Source organism: Uranotaenia lowii, chromosome 2, assembly GCF_029784155.1.
Source record: "Uranotaenia lowii strain MFRU-FL chromosome 2, ASM2978415v1, whole genome shotgun sequence".
Classification (NCBI taxonomy): domain Eukaryota; kingdom Metazoa; phylum Arthropoda; class Insecta; order Diptera; family Culicidae; genus Uranotaenia; species Uranotaenia lowii.
The window spans coordinates 416,386,215-416,410,348 of NC_073692.1; the positions used below are offsets into that span (position 1 = coordinate 416,386,215).

The window sequence follows — 24,134 nt, forward strand, 5'->3', positions numbered from 1 at the left end:
CGGCTCATTTTTCAATATTTTTCTACGAAAAAATTACTAAATGTTTCTTAAACAATGCTTTGTATAATGCAAAAATTTTGAATACATTTGTATGAACGATAGCTCTAAAAAATATTCGTGAAAATGGTGTTTTTTTACCTGTTAGACCCTACTCCCCCTTAAAGGGAATCTTTTGATGCTTTGATTCAGTAGAATTGTTCAACCATGTATGCTCACAACACATATTAGAATACAACTTCTTTTCAGCACAAATTTTAAGTAGCTCAACGAACTTTAAATTTGACAAAAAGTTCGCATAAGTTGCTATATGAATCCTAACCAGCTTCAAAAAGCACTTTTATAAGCAGTACAAAATATCGAAAATATACATTTTCGCTCCTTCATATGCCTTTTCAAGTTCTGTAATTTTATTCAAATTTATCAAGCATATTTGTTACTAACTCACAATTAAATACATAAAATGTTCTTACCAACTCCAGAAACCAAAAGATCGGGTATCACTTAAGAAACGAACTCATTAGTTCATATAGAGCTGTACAAAAGTTCACACCAAGCTCACCGCTTGGAAATCGAGCGACATACTTGTTGCTCTATATGAACATCATGAACGATTTCATTTGATGTGATGATTTTCTTCAAAAAGACATTCAGGTTTTTAATTTCTACTTTATTCCTATCCTTTCCTATCAAGTTGTTAAAAAGTTCCACCGGAATTAAATGTGTACTTTAAATTGTCGTTTCCCAAGTAACGATGTGTTCGTTTATGCAAACATGGGTTGAAGTTCGAAACAAGCAGAGCCTTTAAATCTACTTCAAAGTTGCTATATTGCGTAACTGCTTTTAAACGCCCGTTGGAACTAACTAAAAACTTTCAAGATTACAAAAGAGTACAACAGAGATTTTTGCGAACTATTGAGCTGTACATAAAGACTTGCAACCCTTTGAAAGCTATTCATGTTGAAAACATGAGAAGAACGTTAAGTAGTAGTTTTTTTTCTTCATACCAACTTTAAAGTTCCCAAAAAATGAAACCAAAACAGAACTTTTGAGCATTTCTTGAGTTTTGGCTGAACTTGAAGATAAAGAATTTCTAAAGCTCTATGTGAACTTATGAGTTCGATCCTTAAATGATATCCGAACTTTTGATTGCTTGGAATATTCATTAAGTCGAATTTGATAAATTAAACAAAAAATATCCTGAATTGTGAATAGCTCTTCACACGATGAAACAAACAACATACTTTGTTCGACAAAAATTTGCATCTTTTTTAGCCATCGGTATTAAAACATTTCACGATAGGCTCACATTTTTGGTCAGTTGAATAACAAATTTATGGACATAAGAATTTTTTTTAGAAAATAGTTTGCTGATTTCAAACTTTAATACAAATTTTGTTAATATTTTACGGGTACTTAGTCTTTAATCCAAACGAAATAAAAAAAAATCTTTGGCATTTTATCCACACCAAAATTTATCATTTGGTGGTGGAGCCCCAGATTTCCAGACATTATGCAATTTTTGACACCCTTATGTTCATAGGTATTGATTTTCGAAACAGCAATTTTTAAAATTCCCAAAGAACATGGCCACCCTGCAGAAGGCAAAGTTCAAAAAACAGCACCAAGCTGGCTGGCACATCCGAAATGTTTAATTTACTCTTCCGTAGATGTGTATTTTTCCGACGGAGAAGAACGTTTATTCATCTATTCGTCTGGATAGGTATACCTATAGCTTGGTACGCGGAACGTTGCAGTTTCGGATGTTTTTTTTGTAGGCACTGTTGCTTCTAAAGTGCCAGCCAAGCCGGGAAGGGCCAGAATTGAGTTGTCTTACGTACTGTACTGTTCCTAGTTCGTCTTCGTAGGTACGTGTTTTCCGTTTTCCCAACGGAAATTAGTCAAGCACAAAATGGTTTGCTTCCGGACTAGTTTTTCACAACTATATTTCGAGTGTCAGTTGGGGCGGAGAAGTTCGAAGTTCGCCTCCAGTCAGGTACGTGGTGGTGACCTTAAGAAATTTGACACAGCCTCGTCGGAGACGGAGGAAGGTTCCTTTTTTTCTGAGAGCCAAGAGGTCTCTTTAAATGGCAGCTGGTCGAGATGTCATTGAACCGAGTCACCAAGATCAGGGGTACGGTTCCCCTTTTTTGGCATATTTTCCGCAGAGGGCTGAACACCTAACGTGGAGAAGGTCATTCGGCACGTTGCTGATTGGCGTTGGTTGGATAATAGAACTCTGGCACATTGGCTCTGGCAGCTGGGCGTTGGTTCTTACGAGACCAAGAATCGAGTCTCAGGTGGTGGTAATAAAAAGACAGATTTTCTGCCATCGGTCCCGGGTTTGGGTTGAACGAAAGGGCGTTCAGGCGTGACCGCGTCACCGCGAGACGATCTGTGGGTCAATCGAGCGGAACATGGTAAACATAATCTGAGTACAGGTTCGGTATAAAACTATCTGATCAAGACGGGAGGGCCGTTAGTTTTTGCGGGAAAGTGTGTCGCGTAACTTGGTTGATTTATTGGCGTAATAATTATGGAGTGGCAAATTGTACTGGCCCTCGGGTTGGTTTTGAGTTCGATTGATTGTAGTGATCAGGCCCATGCTAGGTCATATGTGTATCGAAGCTATGACGCAACCCCAGGACACGTGGTCTATGTGAGTCCTTTGTCGAGTGAGCCACGTGTCGTTCATCGATCAGGAGATGGATCGTACAAAGTGAGGTCAAACGACGAGTTCCATGACCCTGGTAGTGAATCTGATAGTCGCACTGAAGGTAGTGAAGAAGATGAACGCAAAGTATTACACACTAAACATTCCTCAGAATCAGGTGAATCTCATGAACAGGAACATTATTCTAAAAAGGGTGAAAGGGGTTCCAGTGGCCATAAGTCAAATCACGGTGTTAAAAAGGGCAACAAGGGAAGTTACGACAAAGAAGATCATTCTCACTCGTACGCCAACGAAGGTGATCGTAAAAAGTCTTATCATGATGAGGATTCCCACCATAATCATCATCACGCACAGGCACACCAATCGAAAGGAGGCAAACACGGTGAAAAGAAATATCACAAGAAAGGCTCCAAAACGACCGGATATCACAACGTTTTCCACAAGGACGAGTTCAAGAAGGAGCACATCTTCTACGACACTGCCGATCACAGCGGCCACTTCAAGAAGTACGGATCCGCGCACAAGCATCACGCTAACGAGGCGGAGGATTACGTCAAGGGAGGCCACAAGGAGGAAGCCCACTCGGAGAAGAAAGACTCTCGCCGGGGTCACTCGGAGGAGGGCAAATACGACAGTCATCATCACGATTTCAAGAAGCAGCGATCCGACACCAAGGACTATCGGGATCGGGAGGAGTTCGGGAAGAAAGATGGCCATAATGGAGCTCGGACCCATGGATATACGATTTACCATACGTAGATCAGGTGGTTTTAGTTTGTAAGATATAAGTTTTTTTTTTGTTTTGTGAAAAATAAATGTACAGGAACTGATCAAGTGTTGTTAGAATTGAAGAAAATTCCAAGGTTCTGTGTTGAACGTTATAGACGTTTTTTCCAAAAAAGTGCAACTCTTTTTTTCAAATCATCCAAAAGAATTATAATTATATGGACACTAGCTGATTTTACCCGGCCTTATTTGAATATGAGTTGTTTGACTTTTCGAAAATTTTGGAAGCATTGTTTTCATCATATTAACATATTTTAACCTACATATGTAGTTTGGTTATGTAAAGTTGTAAGTTTTTTTAGTCTTTTCAATGCTTTTGATTGGGATTATTACAAAATTTAACGTTTTCATATTATACAAAAAGTAATGGTTATGAGGCTTCCTAATAGGAATCTCTTGAATTCTTATTCATCCTATCACGAAAAACATTTTAAAGCATCGTTTTCAGGAAGCTTGAAAAAATAAGCGTTAAATTTTTGTTATCTTTAGACCAAGCCCACCGCGCGTTGCTATTTCGGTCGGTATTTCAGATGTTTTGATCGGTTGCGATTTTAGCTACTTACTACTTTTCGCACCCATTGTTGCCATCCAGGTTGGTATTTGTGTTTGTTTATTTTCTGATAGTGACGACCAGCTGCGTTGCTACCGGGTTGCTACATAAACGCATCCTGTAACAACCTACTGCTCGAATGCTATTTTTCGAATCAAGTTAGCGACTGTTGGTGCGATGATGGGTTGATAGATATGTTGCTGAATGTACTCGAATCGAGGTTTAGCAACCATTGGTGGGCTTGGTCTTACGATAGCAATTTTTTTTTTATCTTTTCCTTGTGTTATCTAATGAAAATCCACCATCTTAAGCATGTTAACATCTGCGATCGACCTCTTTTGAAATTATCCCACTTTTTGAGATGGATGATTTCTCCGTAGAATGGTTAATTCAAGATTTATTTACATAGAAATTCCTAAAAAGACTTCTGCTGAAACCTTGTTGAAGACTTAATCTGCATGTTTTCAATTTCAATTGCTTTTTTTTTGCTAATTAATTTCACACTGTTCATGATTTGTTTTTTTTTTTTTAATGTTGAATATAATAGTTTTTTGAAGTTATCAAAAAACACATTCTCTCGGAACCGAAATCAGTGGTTAAATTAATAAATAATTTTAATTTTTTTTTGTCCTTTCAGTCATTTTTGTCATGTTTGTCTCTTTTGTAATTTTTGAGTCTTTTGTAATTTTTATCGTTTTTATCATTTTTGTCATTATTGACATTTTTGCCATTTTTGTAACTTTTGTCCTTTCTGTCATTTTTGTCAATAATGTCATTTGTGTGAATAAATGACCAGAATGAAAAAAAAAAATGACAAAAATGACAAAAACGACAAAAATGACAAAAATGACAAAAATGACAAAAAATGACAAAAATGACAAAAATGACAAAAATGACAAAAATGACAAAAATGACAAAAATGACAAAAATGACAAAAATGACAAAAATGACAAAAATGACAAAAATGACAAAAATGACAAAAATGCCAAAAATGACAAAAATGACAAAAATGACAAAAATGACAAAAATGACAAAAATGACAAAAATGACAAAAATGACAAAAATGACAAAAATGACAAAAATGACAAAAATGACAAAAATGACAAAAATGACAAAAATGACAAAAATGACAAAAATGACAAAAATGACAAAAATGACAAAAATGAAAAAAATGAAAAAAATGACAAAAATGACAAAAATGACAAAAATGACAAAAATGACAAAAATGACAAAAATGACAAAAATGACAAAAATGACAAAAATGAAAAAATGACAAAAAAAAACAAAAATGACAAAAATGACAAAAATGACAAAAATGACAAAAAAAAACAAAAATGACAAAAATGACAAAAATGACAAAAATGACAAAAATGACAAAAATGAAAAAAATGACAAAAATGACAAAAATGACAAAAATGACAAAAATGAAAAAAATGACAAAAATGACAAAAATGACAAAAATGACAAAAATGACAAAAATGACAAAAATGACAAAAATGACAAAAATGACAAAAATGACAAAAATGACAAAAATGACAAAAATGACAAAAATGACAAAAATGACAAAAATGACAAAAATGACAAAAATGACAAAAATGACAAAAATGACAAAAATGACAAAAATGACAAAAATGACAAAAATGACAAAAATGACAAAAATGACAAAAATGACAAAAATGACAAAAATGACAAAAATGACAAAAATGACAAAAATGACAAAAATGACAAAAATGACAAAAATGACAAAAATGACAAAAATGACAAAAATGACAAAAATGACAAAAATGACAAAAATGACAAAAATGACAAAAATGACAAAAATGACAAAAATGACAAAAATGACAAAAATGCCAAAAATGACAAAAATGACAAAATGACAAAAATGACAAAAATGGCAAATATGACAAAAATGACAAAAATGACAAAAATGACAAAAATGACAAAAATGATAAATATCACAAAAATTACAGAATTTACAAAAATTACAAAAATTACAGAAATTACAAAAATGAGAAAAATTACACGAATTACATGAATTACAAAAACTGACGTACTTTCAAAAATTCAAGAATTATAAAAATTAAAAAAAAACTTCAATACCAAAACTTTATATTTTCAATCATCGGTGTTGAAAAAACTAACTTTTAAATTTAACACGTTGCTGTTTCTTGTATTCATATCCTTTAAATTTAATAATACTATCAGTTCGTCTAGTTAGACCTCAGAGTGATAAATACAAAAATGGAACTAGCCTTCATTGGAACATTGAGTGCATCTTTAATATAATTGTCTGAATCAGTAAATAATCAACTTATTTTCAGGGGAATGCGCTAACATTCCATTTGCCTATGACAGATGGTTGCGTGAATTAGAATTTATCCGTTGTAAGATTATGAGTATTAAAGGTTAAAAATTTCTATACTTTGTGTTGTGTATGAAATGTCAGTATAACAATAGTTTTTTTAATTGATAGCCATAAAAAGACGAGAAAGGAGCCACGCATAATAAAAACTAGTAAGGTACCATTGGATCATAGAATAATTTATCCGATGATTTACTCCAAATTACCCGGCTCCATTCACTTGTAAATAAAGCCGACCCTCAACTCCCTCCCATTCAGGAGATATAATTATTTGTTTGTTCAGGACAATTAGCTTTTCATGTTGTCCGTCTGGCTGATTATGCGTGTGAGTGCCTGTGCTTCAACACTGGTGTGAACATGTCGGCGATGATGGAATCACATTTTCCCCCTTCTCCCAACATATGTATGTTATGTACCTAAACCTAGGTACAATGTGTACAATTTTTTTTATTTAAATATTTCACATGAAATTATTCAAAGCTATTAGTTAGAATACATTTTGAATTCGTAAATAAGTGATAGTACTCGTTTAAAAAAAAGAAGTGTTCCTCTTTTAACAGAAATGATTAGCAGTCTAGAAAACATTATTTATCTGAAAAGGCGTAAATTGACAAAGAAATATAAAGATGACTGGCTCTAATATTTTAAAGAAAAATCATGTAAAGATTTAAAACTAATTTTTTTCCATACAAAATTTTATTTTGAGATTAACTCAGACTTATGGACAGATCCATAAAAGTGAAGCCAAAAATACATTTCAAGGTTTTTTTTTAAATTCTTATGGAAATGTTTTTGGGTAATTTTTAAGGAATTGTTAAGTAATTTTATAAAAAATTATTTGCTCTCTATTCCTTGATAATTTTTCTGTTAAAAAATAAATAAATAGTGAAATGATCGGACTCCTATCTCATCTCAAACATCCTTTTTTCAATTATGTGTAATTTTCTGATTAGAAAATTGATTTGAATTAATTTTTTTTGTTTCATTACGAAGTCTCTTCTATGTATTTTTTGTTCAAAGTTTGATCAAACAATATTTGATCAGAAAAAAGTAATATAATAAATCTTTTCTCAGTTTATTTTCTTATAAAAATGGCTCTCTTCCTCATCACAAATAATATGGCCAAAATTACAAAGAAATCTTTAATGACATCCATGCTCGGAACCCACTATTGAAATGTAAAAATGTACATTTCTTTCATATTTCCCAACAATTCCCAATCAACTTTAAGCTTATTTTTTTTAATGACATGCAAAATTATGTCAGGATAGGTATTTATAATGGATACTGATCATAAGAAAAATGTAGTTATTGGTACAATCACCCTCTAATAAATAGTGATAAAACTGACTTCAAATATAACTTTTTGTAAGCATCTCTCAAGGATACATTTCAAGCAGTTAGTATTCACAATTTAAATAAATTCAATAACAAAACTAGGTAAACCCGTTGAAAGGTCTTAAAAATTAAAAGTATAAAGATTAATGAAGTTTACATCCGATCTCTACAAAATATTTTTTTTAATATCTTTGTTATAGAGATTTTTAGCTTTTAGCTGATTCATTCCTCAAAATAAATCATCACAAGTGCTGCACTTTCTTCCCTCTCTCGACTACACGGACTTGTCCGGCGTCGTCATTAGTTCCTTTTTAAATTGGAGATGCTCAAAATTGTACAGAGAGATAGTATATTTAGCTTGCTCCCAGCCATCTTTCATTTGGTTCATTGTGCAATATTGATTATCTCGAACCAATCACGGAGTGCAACCATTATGCCATTCGCCAGGAAGGGACGCATTATTTTTCATGCTGCCGGACCGGACAAATCCCGGAAATTTTATATAAAAACCTGACAAAATCCGGATATTTGTGTTCAAAATTGACGACCAAAAATCCGGGCAATATCCGGGAAATTTTTTTCAAAATCCAGAAATTACTCAACAAAAATCAAGAAAAAAATGAAAAATAAATTATTTTATCAAAATTTATCGACAGATTTTAAACCGTATTCAAGGCTTCAAAAAAATCTTTCATGATTGATTTTTTAAAACTTACTCAAAAAAAGTGTATAAATCCGGCCTTTTTTCAATGAAATCTAAGCACCCGGGCCGGGCCGGACTGTTTCCAAATTTTGTATTTAATATCCGGGCAAACTCGGATGAAACCGGGAAATCTGGCAACCTTATCGTATACCCATGCTTCTTTTGTACTTGTGGTTTATGGTTTTTAAGTAAATAAAATTATTTTGATATTTTGGCAGGCTAAGCGTGTTGAATCGAGGTTTTTTTTATCAATAATTATTAATTATTCATTTAATTATGAGATGTGTTGTATTCTGCCTTATATTTGGTATACATCAGTGTTTTGTGTTTTAAGCCGGTTGAGCTTACGAGTCTTTATTTTTGTTTAAATTGTGGTTTTGGCTTCTAAGTTTATTTTCATTATTTAAATAATGAAATCATTATATTTTCATATTAATAGTTGAGTTTTAAAAACTTTTTTTTATGTAAGTTGATAAACTTATTTTTTTGATTTTTGAAATATTTTTAGGTTTTTGCAATATATTTCATGTGATCAATAACCCAACCTAAATTGTACCCCAGAAGTAATATTCGATGTCATACAAAAAATTAAAAAAAAAATCAATTTTCGTGTTTTTGATTGCTAATTCAAAAAGATGTTCAACCATAGGATGAAAATAAAAAATCGCAATTAACTGCTTTGTATAAAGCCAATAATGTCATGAAATTATTGGAAGCTACAGCAATTAAAGCCTGCAATTTTACAATACTTTTCAATGGGTTCCGGAGATTTTTTTTTATTCTGAATGGTTATAACTTTTTTCGTGAAATACTTTGTTTCTTTTTATGTTGGTAAAAAAAACGAAGTTTAAAAATTGGTAAAATGAGTATCTAATCAAAGACAAACTTCATTTTTTTTTTAGTAATTCTTTATTTGAAACGGCTCATACAATTAAGTTTTAAGGAGCCAAACTCGCTTTTTTGTATTTACAACCGTTTTCTTAGCTAGGCCAATTCACTTTATCAAAGTATTTTGTGCCGAGGTTCTTCTTTGAATTAAATTTAATACTAGGGGGTTGGAAAGGGTTAGAGGAAGTTGGAGGGAGTTTAGGCGAGAAGGTGGGATTCTTAACATTAGTTTGCCGTTCTGCGGCAGAGGATGAATCATTGTTCTCTTGTCCAACTCCTTTGTCCGAGGAGTCGGGGGGAGAAGCTGGAGAGGGGGTCTTCTTTCGAGGGGGTGAAGGGGTGGTCGGTCCAATAGCTGGTTGTCCCGATGCTGAAGTGTTGTGGTCACGTTTTGCCTGCTGCAGTTTTGTTGTACTTTCTTGTTGTTGTTGTTGTTTTTTTCTCTCTTGCTGTTGTAGTTGTTGTTGTTTTTGCTGCTGCTGCTGCTGCTGCTGCTGCTGCTGCTGTTGTTGTTGTTGTTGTTGTTGTTGTTGTTGTTGTTGTTGTTGTTGTTGTTGTTGTTGTTGTTGTTGTTGTTGTTGTTGTTGTTGTTGTTGTTGTTGTTGTTGTTGTTGTTGTTGTTGTTGTTGTTGTTGTTGTTGTTGTTGTTGTTGTTGTTGTTGTTGTTGTTGTTGTTGTTGTTGTTGTTGTTGTTTTTGCTGTTGTTGTTGTTTTTGCTGCTGTAGATTTTTTTCCGAGTGATGTGGAGTTCCATCTTTTCCTGATCGGGCGATGTTTGCGTAGCTGTTTTTGTTATTGTTGTTACTTTTAATCTGCTGACGAGCTGTGGCAAGCGATATATTTTTCTCTGCGCTGATTCGAAGAGCGGCGGATTCTTCAACCCATTTCGGACAAGTGCGTTCGGATGGTGCGTGTTCATGTGATTGGCATGTTCGACAAAATTTTTGGCCTGGACACTCGCTGCTGTCGTGTTTCGCACTGGAACAGATACTGCACGAGCGTTCGTTCGTACATCGTTTCTTCGTGTGTCCATAAGAGAAGCATTGGCGACAGAGTAATGGCTGGGGTATATACATACGCGTTCGGACTCGGAGGAGACCGAAATTTACAAATTCAGGGATGACCGTGCTCTTGATAGTGAGCACTAGAGTTGGTGTGCCGACTATACCAGCTGGAGTTTTTTTCGTAATCCGTCTGACCTCGGTTATTTTTTGCGACAATAGCTCAGCTAGCAATTCCGAATCTGACATGGCGAGAACTTCACTGCATACAACAACAAACTTTCGCTGATTTAGGATGACTAGCAATTTCTACCGGAGTTCCATCGATAAGGTGTTTCATTTCTTCGAGATTTCTTCCTTGGTCAGTATTTCGGATTTTCAACACGTACCACTTCCTAATGTGATCAAAAAACGCTCCTTCGATCTTGCCTGCGTGTTTCTCTATTGATCTTCCTACCACAAACGGATTGGGAAGCGTATGTCCGTCACAAGCTTTGAGACACATGTAGAAAAGACGACCGTGCAGGTTTTTCGGATCGAGCCATTCGGGAATGGTTCGATCCGCATGATCTCCGGGAGATGGACTCATCACTTAACTTTGCACCGAACTTTATCAAACATAAGAATACAATATCTTAAGCTTTTTAAAATAACTTAATATTTTCTAAAACGAGATACGAAAATCAAAAAAAAACCGCAGCGAAAAAAACAACGTCCAGTCTTGAACAAGGATTGCTGCGATGTCCAAACTTCATTTCAAGCTTATTTGAATTTCTTGGATGATTTAATACAAGAATTTCTTCTTCCATACAAATTTTCATGCAAAATAGCACACATTCATGGACTACATGCAACTGAGAAAAAAACTCGGATTGTCTTTTAATATGACATGTTTTTTTTTGCTAAATAAGAGGATGTTTACGTTTAACTATAAATTTTAGTAATTTCTGTGCTCTAATTAACGGTTTCCCACTCAGAATTTCCATTTTTTAAGCCTTCAATGTTGATTTTCAATAATTCAACATTTATTCAAAGGCACTTTATATTTCCATAAATTTATTTTTTCTATCTTAAAATATTAAAAATGAAGTTTTGGCATTATTAAAATCGTTGTATAACATCGGGCAACTTGCAATTTCTGAAAAGTGTCAAAGTCACTTGAACTGCTCTGACTTTGAGGGACTACTTTTTTATCAGATTTATATTGAAATCTTTTATCCCGAATGTTCACTATTCAAAAAATCTAAATATTGTTCTAAAAGAACCTGTTTCTCAAATTTCGAGACGACAAATCTGTGTATTTCATGTAATCCTTTGCTTTTGATAATAATATTGTCAAAATATTGTACAGAAGGGAAACTTTGACCCTTAATGTCCCGAATATTACTAATCATGTGCAATTTTCTGAGAAATTCAAATCTGCCGTCGAGCTAGACCGGAGACATTTAGTGAAGCTTTACATATTTGGCTCTCATTATTCCGAAAAATAAACAGTCGAAATTTCGTGAAACTTAATTTCATGAAAACAGGTTTTCAGTCGGAAAATTTATGGGAAAGATTTCAATGTGAAATGAATTTTTCTTGAAGATTGATGAAACACTACAAAGGTTACATTCATCACAAATAATCCCACTTTCATGAAAAAGATATTCAATATTAATTAACTTTTTGAAAAAATATATTCAATAAATCAGGCCAACGATCTGAAGTGAGCCAAAAAGAATTTGTTTTATAAAATCACATTTTCTTCATAGGGGTAAATCGGGGCAAATCACATCGCGTGCATTCATCCTTTCATCTGTAAATGGGCCCTTTAAAAAAAAAGTTTTAAATACCTTTCAGTTCCTTCTATGGAATTTCAATGAGACAAAATTTTATTTTGGTAGGACATATAGAAAAAAAAGCTTAATACTGGGCAAATAAGGTCAAAAAACACTTTTCAACTACTCAGATGGCTCCGGATAAATTCAGCAGCAGATTTGAGTTTCTGAGGATATTTCACGTATGATAAAAGCTGTTCCACACTCTCAAACAGTCGGCTTCGAGATTTTTTTTCGATTTTAGGTCCGACGGTTTATATGGAAGTCCCCCCCCCTCAAAAGGGGCCGTCTCCAAATTGGATTTCATTTGAACTTGAAGTTCTCATAATATGCTACCGTAACAAATACCAGCCTCTTCGACCATATGGTAACTGAGCCTTAAGAAGGTTTTTAAAATGTGCAACCATTGGAAAAAATCGGACAACATTATAGGCACGACATAAAATTTGCCTGTGCAACTATTGGGCATAAACAAGCCGTTTTAAATGATTTTTTAAATTTTTACGTAACTTTTTTTGGACACTTGAACTTTTGGATCTTGTTGGCCAATCCTGTATGAGTGCAATCGACAAAAAAATCGAGCGAATTCGATTGAAATGACTAAAATACAGCATAAAATCCAAAATAATGTGCTTAGCTGTGCAACGATTGGCAAATCACCCTATTCCAAGTTGAAAGCGAAACGGAGTTCGTATGGGATCAGCTAGTTATACATAAATACGATTTGAATAGAAAACATCGCACAAGGGAGTTTTAAAGGGCGGAAAAATAACCGAATTTTCGGCCATGTGATGGTTAAAGAGATCGTCTACATGAAAAGTTCAGTATATTGAGCAATATTTTGTGGGAGGCAGTCAATTGATACTTGGTATCCAATTTTAGTGTGAAGATCAAGCAGAGGAGACGTGAATTTGAACAAATAGTAGGCGAAAGTTGGGTAAGACGGACACCCTAAGGTAGAATCGCAATAGAAAATCAGGTATTGCTTTTTTCATCGCAGTTTTTGTGCAGATGGGTAGTTTAGGTTGTTTGCTATCGCATTAACCATTGGAATTAGTAAATTTCCTTCATCAAAATTGTTTTTAGAGCTATTTAAAACATGCTTGCAAATTACACTTTTCAAAAATGGTCGGGTAAAACGGACACTTCTCAGAAAAGGTACATTTTGCTACCATAATTGCTTTAAAAGTTGATATTTTTGTGAGTTAAGTATTTGAAAACGTTTTACAACCAAAATGGTACCAACTGGTCCAAATCCAGAAGCAAAACAGCGTGGTTTCGGAATTCCGTATATTTTATAGGCGCTTTCTTCACCGGAGATCCTTTTATTACAGTTATTATGACCTGTTCAAGATGGTGAGTGCATTTCGACCGACAATTGCTTTTGCCAAGGTCTTTTGAAGGCTGAAGGAGGATCAAACCGATGATAAAATTAAAATACTTGGAGAAACTTATGTGTCCGTTTTACCCGACCTTGAGGTGTCCGTGTTACCCGCCTTAGCAACTTTTTTACAAAACGTTTGTTGTTCAAGCCCTTTGATCGAAATTCGCTGATTTTCCTCCAGATGGGTAAAAAGAAGTCTAATTAACACTCTACCTTCGAAAACGGTTGAAATTTTCAAATATTCTGCCAGTTATTAACCATTTTATTAGAAGAGAAAATTACATCAGATAATGGATCCTCAAAGTTTTTGTTTATTTTGTTTACTTTTATGGAACCTTGCTTGCTGTAAATAAACAGAAGGTCTCGAAAGTGTTTATACACTTAGACGAACATATTCCCATCATAGGATTTGTGCCAAACATTTTTTTTTCGAAATATTGAAAGTGTCTGTTTTACCCGACTTTCCCCTACATGTTTCTGTCATAATGTCGCGATTTTGCAATTGATCGAGAGGAAAACACTCTTCAATAAATTTCATTAAAAATCCAATTAACCTCTCGATTTGAATTTCAAGTTGAAGGACAAGAAAAAGTGTATCGGATTCAATATTCTAAACTCAACTTGACGTAGGTACTGATAATTTAAAGCGAAACGAAGACGTTCGGGACCATCTAGTATTTTCATATTTAACATGTAACTCGGAAGCGATTTTTTTTAAAATTATTTAATTAAAAAATCATTACATTTTCTTATAGAGCTCATTTTACTGTAAATTTTTTCCCAAGACACCTAGAAGATCAAATATACAACAAAAATGGTATCTCAATGATCACGTTTTTTACATTTTTGACAACTACGAAATTGGATGAATAGGAACTGTTGCTGATTTATTGAGCAACTCGTGTACAATAAAAAACGACAATTTATTCTTCCAATCCTGGAGCCTTGAAGTTTTCAAGACTGTGTTCTGTCCACAGCGAATGAGGGATTTGTGGGTGTTGTAGCTGATTCATCAGCGATTTCGAGACCCTACAAATAAAGTGATTAGATGTTTCTGTCATCCTTACGAAGAAAATAAAACATAACAACGGTTGTTTAAGTATACTGAAGTTTTTATCTTTTATTTATAGTCTGCCAGCTTAAATTTTCTCATAAATCTGTACAATGTAATGACTTTGCTAATATCTTTTTTCTTCTAACCTTTCAATAATCATCAAATGAAACCTAAAACATGCTCGCAACACTACGATTATCTTTTTGCCTAAATAAAATAATGGGTAGGAAGGTACCTCTTTCTTTTCGTTTGGAGGCAATTATCCTGTCTAGGATTTGTTTCTCCACTCTGATGGAGGACAACAGATTGCCAATTAGAAAGAAATAGTTAGTTGTTCGCTTCAGTTGCGCCCTAGTTAAATCATGCTGCACAGTATAAGATAAACAAGTGTGTACGAATAAAAAACAACTACATATGTTCAACAATGTTTGCACAATTGCAGCAGCGATCCTGCTCATCATCACAGCAAAGTCCGCGCGTCCTCACGTGGTTAATTTATTCATGTTAGTCCTTTTTTTTGTTGTAGGGGTTTTTTTTCTACCGGGGCGACTCACTCAACAATCGGCTCACGTAACAGACATCCCACGTACGAACACAAACTAGGTACACTTACGTACGTACATACACACATACACACACACATTTCCGGTTCTCATTCGGTCATCAAAGCTGAAGGGTTTCATAAATAGGTACGCGGGCCATGTTTCGCGTGCGTTTTTTTTGCTGTTGCTCCGTTTCTATTTTTCCTTGTCGTCGTGTTCGGAAGAGAGCTTTAGCCACCCTCAATTTCCTCGAGTTTGGGGCTTTTCTGTGCCAGTTATTGTATATGCGGCTGCTAGGCTCATGTTATCCCTCTCTCTCTCTCTATCTCTCTCTGTCTGTCTCGTTCTAGTGTTAATTTTAATTTTAGTTTTAGTGTAATTTGTAATAGAGGTGTCTAGGATTCAATACTTTTCTCCGCCCAAGCTCTGATTAGATCGACCACAGGCCACCCCAACTCAGGCAGCCCACTCAGCGAGATCCGGCTAGCATTACTGCGGCCCAGGTTAGGAGCGTGCCCATCAGCATGAACCGGACGTCGATTATGGCCAGGTGGACACGTGACGCGGCCGACGTGAAGTAGTCTCGACATTTGCCACTTTCCGGTGTGTAGTCGACACAATGCATCTAGGAGGGGGAAAACGACATTCGATAAGTAGGGAAATTTAATGAAAAACGTAACATTTATGCCTCGGTGCTAGTTAGTACAAGAAACTACCCAGTCCGAAGATCACTAATTAGCACCGAATTAAGCTGTTCCGGAACGAAAGGTGGAAACTTGCCGGCTCACATCATGAGTGAAAATGTATGTTCCGGGCAAAAGGTTTTCGGCGCGACCCCGGTAAACTTACCCTCATCAGCGTGTTGGACATTTTGTCAAGGAATTTACGCGTGAAAAGTGCTGTCTCATCTCCGCACGCATGGCGAACCGTGAACTCGGAGCACTGCATGTACTTGTGGAATGCACTGTAAAAAAACAACAAAAATTTATCATCTGAATTGAGAAAATTTCAATAAAATTTAACAATCAATAAAATCGATGGACAAATTGACAGTTTTCAGATTTGATATTTTTGACAAGTTTGACAATTTTAACAATGTTGACAATTTTGACAAAATTGACAATTTTGCAAATTTTGAAAATATTGTCAATTTTGACAAATTTTGTCAATTTTATAAATTTTGTTAATTTAGTCAATTATGTCAACTTTGTCAATTTTGTCAGTATTAACAATTTTGACAAAATTGTCAAAATTGACAAAATTGACAAAATTGACAAAATTGACAAAATTGACAAAACTGACAAATCACAAAATTCACACAATTTACCAAATTCACAAAATTCACAACATTCACGAAATTCACAAAATTGACAAAATTGACAAAATTGACAAAATTGACAAAATTAACAAAATTGACAAAATTGACAAAATTGACAAAATTGACAAAATTGACAAAATTGACAAAATTGACTAAATTGACAAAATTGACAAAATTGACAAAATTGACAAAATTGACAAAATTGACAAAATTGACAAAATTGACAAAATTGACAAAATTGACAAAATTGACAAAATTGACAAAATTGACAAAATTGACAAAATTGACAAAATTGACAAAATTGACAAAATTGACAAAATTGACAAAATTGACAAAATTGACAAAATTGACAAAATTGACAAAATTGACAAAATTGACAAAATTGACAAAATTGACAAAATTGACAAAATTGACAAAATTGACAAAATTGACAAAATTGACAAAATTGACAAAATTGACAAAATTGACAAAATTGACAAAATTGACAAAATTGACAAAATTGACAAAATTAACAAAATTGACAAAATTGACAAAATTGACAAAATTGACAAAATTGACAAAATTGACAAAATTGACAAAATTGACAAAATTGACAAAATTGACAAAATTGACAAAATGACAAATTAAGCAAAATTGCCAAATTTGACAATATTAACAATTTCTTAATTTTTTCGATTTTGTCAATTTCTTAATTTTTTCGATTTTGTCAATTTTGTCAATTTTGTCAATTTTGTCAATTTTGTCAATTTTGTCAATTTTGATATTTTGTCAATTTTGTCAATTTTGTCAATTTTGTCAATTTTGTCAATTTTGTCAATTTTGTCAATTTTGTCAATTTGGTCAATTTTGTCAATTTTGTCAATTTTGTCAGTTTTGTCAATTTTGTCAATTTTGTCAATTTTGTCAATTTTGTCAATTTTGTCAATTTTGTCAATTTTGTCAATTTTGTCAATTTTGTCAATTTTGTCAATTTTGTCAATTTTGTCAATTTTGTCAATTTTGTCAATTTTGTCAATTTTGTCAATTTTGTCAATTTTGTCAATTTTGTCAATTTTGTCAATTTTGTCAATTTTGTCAATTTTGTCAATATTGTCAATTTTGTCAATTTTGTCAATTTTGTCAATTTTGTCAATATTGTCAATTTTGTCAATTTTGTCAATTTTGTCAATTTTGTCAATTTTGTCAATTTTGTCAATTTTGTCAATTTTGTCAATTTTGTCAATTTTGTCAATTTTGTCAATTTTGTCAATTTTGTCAATTTTGTCAATTTTGTCAATTTTGTCAATTTTGTCAATTTTGTCAATTTTGTCAATTTTGTCAATTTTGTCAATTTTGTCAATTTTGTCAATTTTGTCAATTTTGTCAATTTGGTCAATTTTGTCAATTTTGTCAATTTTGTCAATTTTGTCAATTTTGTCAATTTTGTCAATTTTGTCAATTTTGTCAATTTTGTCAATTTTGTCAATTTGTCAATTTTGTCAATTTTGTCAATTTTGTCAATTTTGTCAATTTTGTCAATTTTGTCAATTTTGTCAATTTTGTCAATTTTGTCAATTTTGTCAATTTTGTCAATTTTGTCAATTTTGTCAATTTTGTCAATTTTGTCAATTTTGTCAATTTTGTCAATTTTGTCAATTTTGTCAATTTTGTCAATTTTGTCAATTTTGTCAATTTTGTCAATTTTGTCAATTTTGTCAATTTTGTCAATTTTGTCAATTTTGTCAATTTTGTCAATTTTGTCAATTTTGTCAATTTTGTCAATTTTGTCAATTTTGTCAATTTTGTCAATTTTGTCAATTTTGTCAATTTTGTCAATTTTGTCAATTTTGTCAATTTTGTCAATTTTGTCAATTTTGTCAATTTTGTCAATTTTGTCAATTTTGTCAATTTTGTCAATTTTGTCAATTTTGTCAATTTTGTCAATTTTGTCAATTTTGTCAATTTTGTCAATTTTGTCAATTTTGTCAATTTTGTCAATTTTGTCAATTTTTTCAATTTTTTCAATTTTTTCAATTTTGTCAATTTTGTCAATTTTGTCAATTTTGTCAATTTTGTCAATTTTGTCAATTTTGTCAATTTTGTCAATTTTGTCAATTTTGTCAATTTTGTCAATTTTGTCAATTTTGTCAATTTTGTCAATTTTGTCAATTTTGTCAATTTTGTCAATTTTGTCAATTTTGTCAATTTTGTCAATTTTGTCAATTTTGTCAATTTTGTCAATTTTGTCAATTTTGTCAATATTGTCAATTTTGTCAATTTTGTCAATTTTGTCAATTTTGTCAATTTTGTCAATTTTGTCAATTTTGTCAATTTTGTCAATTTTGTCAATTTTGTCAATTTTGTCAATTTTGTCAATTTTGTCAATTTTGTCAATTTTGTCAATTTTGTCAATTTTGTCAATTTTGTCAATTTTGTCAATTTTGTCAATTTTGTCAATTTTGACAATTTTGTCAATTTTGTCAATTTTGTCAATTTTGTTAATTTTATCAATTTTATCAATTTTGTCAATTTTGTCAATTTTGACAATTTTGTCAATTTTGTAAATTTTGTCAATTTTGTCAATTTTGTCAATTTTGTCAATTTTGTCAATTTTGTCAATTTTGTCAATTTTGTCAATTTTGTCAATTTTGTCAATTTTGTCAATTTTGTCAATTTTGTTAATTTTATCAATTTTATCAATTTTGTCAATTTTGTCAATTTTGTCAATTTTGTCAATTTTTTCAATTTTGTCAATTTTGACAATTTTGACAATTTCGTCAATTTTGTTAATTTTTTCAATTTTGTCAATTTTGTCAATTTTGTCAATTTTGTAAATTTTGTCAATTTCGTCAATTTTGTCAATTTTCAAAACTTTGTCAATTTTGTCAATTTTTTTTTGTTAATTTTTTCCATTTTGTCAATTTAGTCAATTTTGTGAATTAAGTCAATTTTGTCAATTTTGTCAATTTTGTCAATTTTGTCAATTTTGTCATTTTTGTCATTTTTGTCAATTTTGTCAATTTTGTCAATTTTGTCAATTTCGTCAATTTTGTCAATTTTGTCAATTTTGTCAATTTTGTCAGTTTTGTCAATTTTGTCAATTTTAACAATTTTGACAATTTTGACAATTATGACATTTTTGTCAGTTTTGACAATTTTGACAATTTTCACAATTTTGACAATTTTGTCAATTTGGCAGTTTTGTCAATTTTGTCAATTTTGTCAATTTTGTCAATTTTGTCAATTTTGTCAATTTTGTTAATTTTGTCAATTTTATCAATTTTGTCAATTTTGTCAATTTTGTCAATTTTGTCAATTTTGTCAATTTTGTCAATTTTGTCAATTTTGTCAATTTTGTCAATTTTGTCAATTTTGTCAATTTTGTCAATTTCGTCAATTTTGTCAATTTGGTCAATTTTGTCAATTTCGACAATTTTGACAATTTTGACAATTTTGACAATTTTGACAATTTTGACAGTTTTGACAATTTTGACAATTTTGACAATTTTGACAATTTTGATATTTTTTTCAATTTTGTCAATTTTGTCAATTTTGCCAATTTTGTCAATTTTGTCAATTTCTACAATTTTGACAATTTTGACAATTTTGACAATTTTGACAATTTTGACAATTGTGACAATTTTGACAGTTTTGACAATTTTGACAATTTTGACAATTTTGACAATTTTGACAATTTTGACAATTTTGACAATTTTGACAATTTTGACAATTTTGACAGTTTTGACAATTTTGACAATTTTGACAATTTTGACAATTTTGACAATTTTGACAATTTTGATAATTTTTTCAATTTTGTCAATTTTGTCAATTTTGCCAATTTTGTCAAATTTGTCAATTTTGACCGAATTTCAATTTTGTCAATTTCTTCAATTTTGTAAATTTTGACAATTTTGACAATTTTGTCAATTTTGACAATTTTGACAATTTTAACAATTTTGTCAATTTTGTCAATTTTGTCAATTTTGTCAATTTTGTCAATTTTGTCAATTCTGTCAATTTTGTTATTTTTTTAAATTTTATCAACTATGTCAATTTTGTAAATTTTGTCAATTTTGTCAATTTTGTAATTTTGTCACTTTTTTCAATTTTGTCATTTTTTCAATTTTGTCAATTTTGTTATTTTGTAATTTAGTCAATTTTGTCAATTTTGTCAATAATGTCTTTTGTGTCAATTTTGTCAATTTTGTAAATTTTGACAATTTTGATGATTTAGTCAATTTTGACAATTTTGACAATTTTGACAATTTTAACAATTTTGACAATTTTGACAATTTTGACAATTTTGTCATTTTTGACAATTGTGACAATTTAGACAATTTTGACAATTTAGACAATTTTGACAATTTAGACAATTTTGACAAATTTGACCATTTGACAATTTTGACAATTTTGACAATTTTTACAATTGTGATAATTTTGCGAATTTTGAAAATTTTGACAATTTTGACAATTTTGGCCATTTTTTGCATGTTTTGCAATTTTGACAATTTTGACAATTTTGACATTTGTGACAATTTTGAAAATTTTGACAATTTTAGCAATTTTGACAATTTAGACAATTTTGACAATTTCGACCACTTTGACAATTTTGACAATTTTGACAATTTTGACAATTTTGACAATTTTGACAATTTTGACAATTTTGACAATTTTGACAATTTTGACAATTTTGACAATTTTGACAATTTTAACAATTTTGACAATTTTGACAATTTTGACAATTTGGACAATTTCGACAATTTGACAATTTTGAAAATTTGGCTTATTTTGACGAATTTGAAAAATTTGACAATTTTGACAATATTGACAATTTTATAGATATCGAAAATTTTGACATTTTTGACAATTTCAACAATTTTGACAATTTCAACAATTTTGACAATTTTGACAATTTTGACAATTTTGACAATTTTGACAATTTTGACAAATTTGACAATTTTGACAATTTTGACAATTTTGACAATTTTGACAATTTTGACAATTTTGACAATTTGGACAATTTTGACATTTTTGACAATTTTGACAATTCGATAACTTCGTCAGTTTTGATAATTTAAACAATTTTGACAGTTTTGACAATTCGGATAATTTCGACAATTTGGACTATTTCTTCGATTTTAAATAAAAAAAAGTTCAACATATTCATAAACAAAAGACAGAATGTTTTGCAACTCAATTTTCTGGGTCACGAAACAAAAACGTGCGGCACTTTGCCAAAAAAAATCAACATGGCCTGGTTCAATTTTCATGCCTGACAAGACTCACGTGCTGCCTTCCACTGGAATTGAGTGGGGTCTTATTCAAATCCCCTCTTTATTAATCGTTTCTCAGCCAACATATAAACAAAGGCAGTGTTTGAGCGCAAAGTAGAAATTTCACACTTTGAAGCGGAACTAAATTTGTTTTTTTTTTCTATCTCTGGAGTCAGGGTTAATGGAGTGCAGGCAGTTTCGAGCTGTCCCCCAACATTTAATTGACCGTGTCCATTATTGGTGCAGGAAAGTTTCGAAAATTTCGTAGTGATCAATTACCCACAATGAGTTATTGTATTCGGATATGTAACATGAGAAGATGGGAGAAAAACACCAAGAAAATGCCAAAAGCAGTCACTTTCATCTTGCTCGAATCAAGGCGAAAAAACGGAACCTGTCAGAATGAAAACTTTACCCCACAAAAACGATGTTCCAATTCAAACAAAGCTCTTACTCCCCCTCAATTCAGTTGGGGTAGGGGTTGTTTTAACAAAACGAAGGATTATCCAGTAGTTAGTTTTTCCATGACAAAACAAAACATCCCCCAACTACGACTACGACTAAGGCGGACGTCCTAAAGAATACTTACCAACAAACAGTTTTGAGTCTTTCTTCCTCCGCATCCTCAGCACTTTTCGTCATGTTGTTTTGCTGTTGATGGTGATGCTGCCGATGATGATGATGTTGATGCTGTTCCTGTTGCTGGACATCGTTCGAGGAAAGTGACATCGGAGTCGGTTGCTGCTGCTGCTGCTGTTGGGCACCCCCACCCACGCCGTATGGGGTCCTCGGGGTGCTGCTGGCCACCGTTTGTCCGATTTTGGCCATTGTGCTCTGGTAGCTGACCGCACACACTTCGTAGTCTTTCTTCACGTGCCGCATGCAGGGTGCATGTCTAAGAAAGTCTGTAGACATCGAACGATGGGGCGATTTTGGGGTGACCAAACGGATGCGGAATGTGTTGCCGGCGGAGGATCCAACCAAAAAAAAAAAAACGGAACGGAACAGAAGAGCAGATAAGGTTAGATGAGTTTGGCAAGTTTGTCGGTTCTCCGTTCGATGTTTTCGAATGTCATGCTTTTCCGGTTCGGGTGTATATTTATATGGTGGCAAAATAATCTGAACTGGCTAAGCTACAATGATGGTGTGGTGCCTCATGGTCGAATAGTGATTAAATGAAATGATTCTTACTTCGTGAGCATTGGTGTCGATTTTAAAGTTTTCAGAAAGTTGGGTCGGGAAAAAAGAAATATCTGGGTATTGAGTGGCCTACGAAAAGTCAAAAGTGAATCAATATCAACAAGAATATAAGTTGCGCTAGTTGAATCTAAGTTGCGCTTAGTCAACGAGTTAATTTTCATAGGTTCATTTTTAAAGTATTTTTTAAGTATGGGTTTGTCATTTATCCAAAATTCAAGTTAAATTTAATTTTTCGAACTTTGCTTGCTTCATTTAAAGATAGGATGATTTGCAAAATGTTGCCAATTACTGAGAGGAAATCAGATGACTTGTCGGATAGATAAAGGTTGAGTTCTACAAAATGATGTTATGGAACAAAACCAGGCTTCCGAAAAGTACTGCATTGCGATGACAGCTTTTTCTTTGCCGAACAAACTGTCTCGGTTTTCCTTGCCACTCGGTTCGCTGCTGTACCGTCGGTGACGAATCAAAACGCTTCGGCTACGTCGCACACGTTCGGGAACGAAGACTGTATCTGAACAATCGGCTCAAAGCTTGCGCTGCCGAAAATGTTGTGCTTTAAGCTGTAGCGAACCGAACCGACAGTTCGATTTTCATTCTTTCATGCCTCCTGTTTCGCAAATTATTTCATCCTAACTGTCGGCTGTAGGGCGTAACAGTTTTGCGCAGAACTGTCACGGGCGACTGTCATGCCCATACCGTATCCATGCCCGGTCGTATGCTGCTGATGCTGCTGCTCGGTTCGAATAGATCGAACGAGCAATCTATTCCAGCATACGACCGAAGCGTAACGCGATGTGTGGTGTCGGTGAAGGTTATGCGAAAATTGTTATAATAATTTCCTTGGATAAAACCTTAACCTTGAGCGTACAATTAAATACTTTTTTATTATTTTATTTTAATTTTTTATTTAAAATCATAGCCTTAGAAATTGTTCACTCACGGGAGAAGTTTGTTGGGATGAAACACATTTTTTTGTGTCGATTCGAAGGGAAACTTGGCCGTTATAATTTTTCTCTAGAATTTGTTTGAGTATTAAAAAAAATGAAAAAATTGAGAAAACGAATTGGAAAAAACTAATATAAAAGGCAAATGATGGGAACCATGAAACATAAAATAAATACTCGTAGAAATAATCATTTTGGGGTGAAAATCTCGAAGTGAGATCTTGTATTGAATCTCAATCTGGAATTTGAACCTGAAACATAAATCTAAGCCTAATTCCTTCAACTAGAAATCTGAATGTAGAATTTTAATCTGAATCT

General features: G+C 32.6%; 3 protein-coding genes across 3 annotated transcripts in view; 1 reads left to right on the plus strand and 2 right to left on the minus strand.

The window, feature by feature from the left end:
• The first annotated feature begins 2,120 nt into the window (after window positions 1-2,120).
• Window positions 2,121-3,430, plus strand: LOC129743434 (histidine-rich glycoprotein-like). Its single transcript, XM_055735468.1, has one exon. It carries the CDS (start codon window positions 2,534-2,536, stop codon window positions 3,428-3,430), a length of 897 nt encoding a protein of 298 aa, XP_055591443.1. The 5' UTR covers window positions 2,121-2,533.
• A 5,960-nt stretch (window positions 3,431-9,390) lies between these two features.
• On the minus strand, window positions 9,391-10,548 carry LOC129743435 (putative cyclin-dependent serine/threonine-protein kinase DDB_G0272797/DDB_G0274007). The gene has a single exon (XM_055735470.1). The coding sequence runs from the start codon at window positions 10,546-10,548 to the stop codon at window positions 9,391-9,393; it is 1,158 nt and encodes a 385-aa protein (XP_055591445.1).
• A 4,753-nt stretch (window positions 10,549-15,301) lies between these two features.
• LOC129748011 (uncharacterized) overlaps window positions 15,302-24,134 on the minus strand; it is a 44,880-nt gene continuing 36,047 nt past the window's right edge. Inside the window, exons 4-6 of the mRNA XM_055742459.1 lie at window positions 22,259-22,574; window positions 15,949-16,063; window positions 15,302-15,724 (exon numbers count right to left, since the gene is read on the minus strand). Of these exons, the coding sequence (XP_055598434.1) occupies window positions 15,569-15,724; window positions 15,949-16,063; window positions 22,259-22,574 (587 nt within the window). The 3' untranslated portion in view covers window positions 15,302-15,568. The remainder of the gene's footprint in view (window positions 15,725-15,948; window positions 16,064-22,258; window positions 22,575-24,134) is intronic.

What these genes read in the sequence shown, in the direction of transcription:
- LOC129743435 (XM_055735470.1), bottom strand. Translation starts at nt 10,548, where the DNA reads ATGTCAGATTCGGAATTGCTAGCTGAGCTATTGTCGCAAAAAATAACC.
- LOC129743434 (XM_055735468.1), top strand. Translation starts at nt 2,534, where the DNA reads ATGGAGTGGCAAATTGTACTGGCCCTCGGGTTGGTTTTGAGTTCGATT.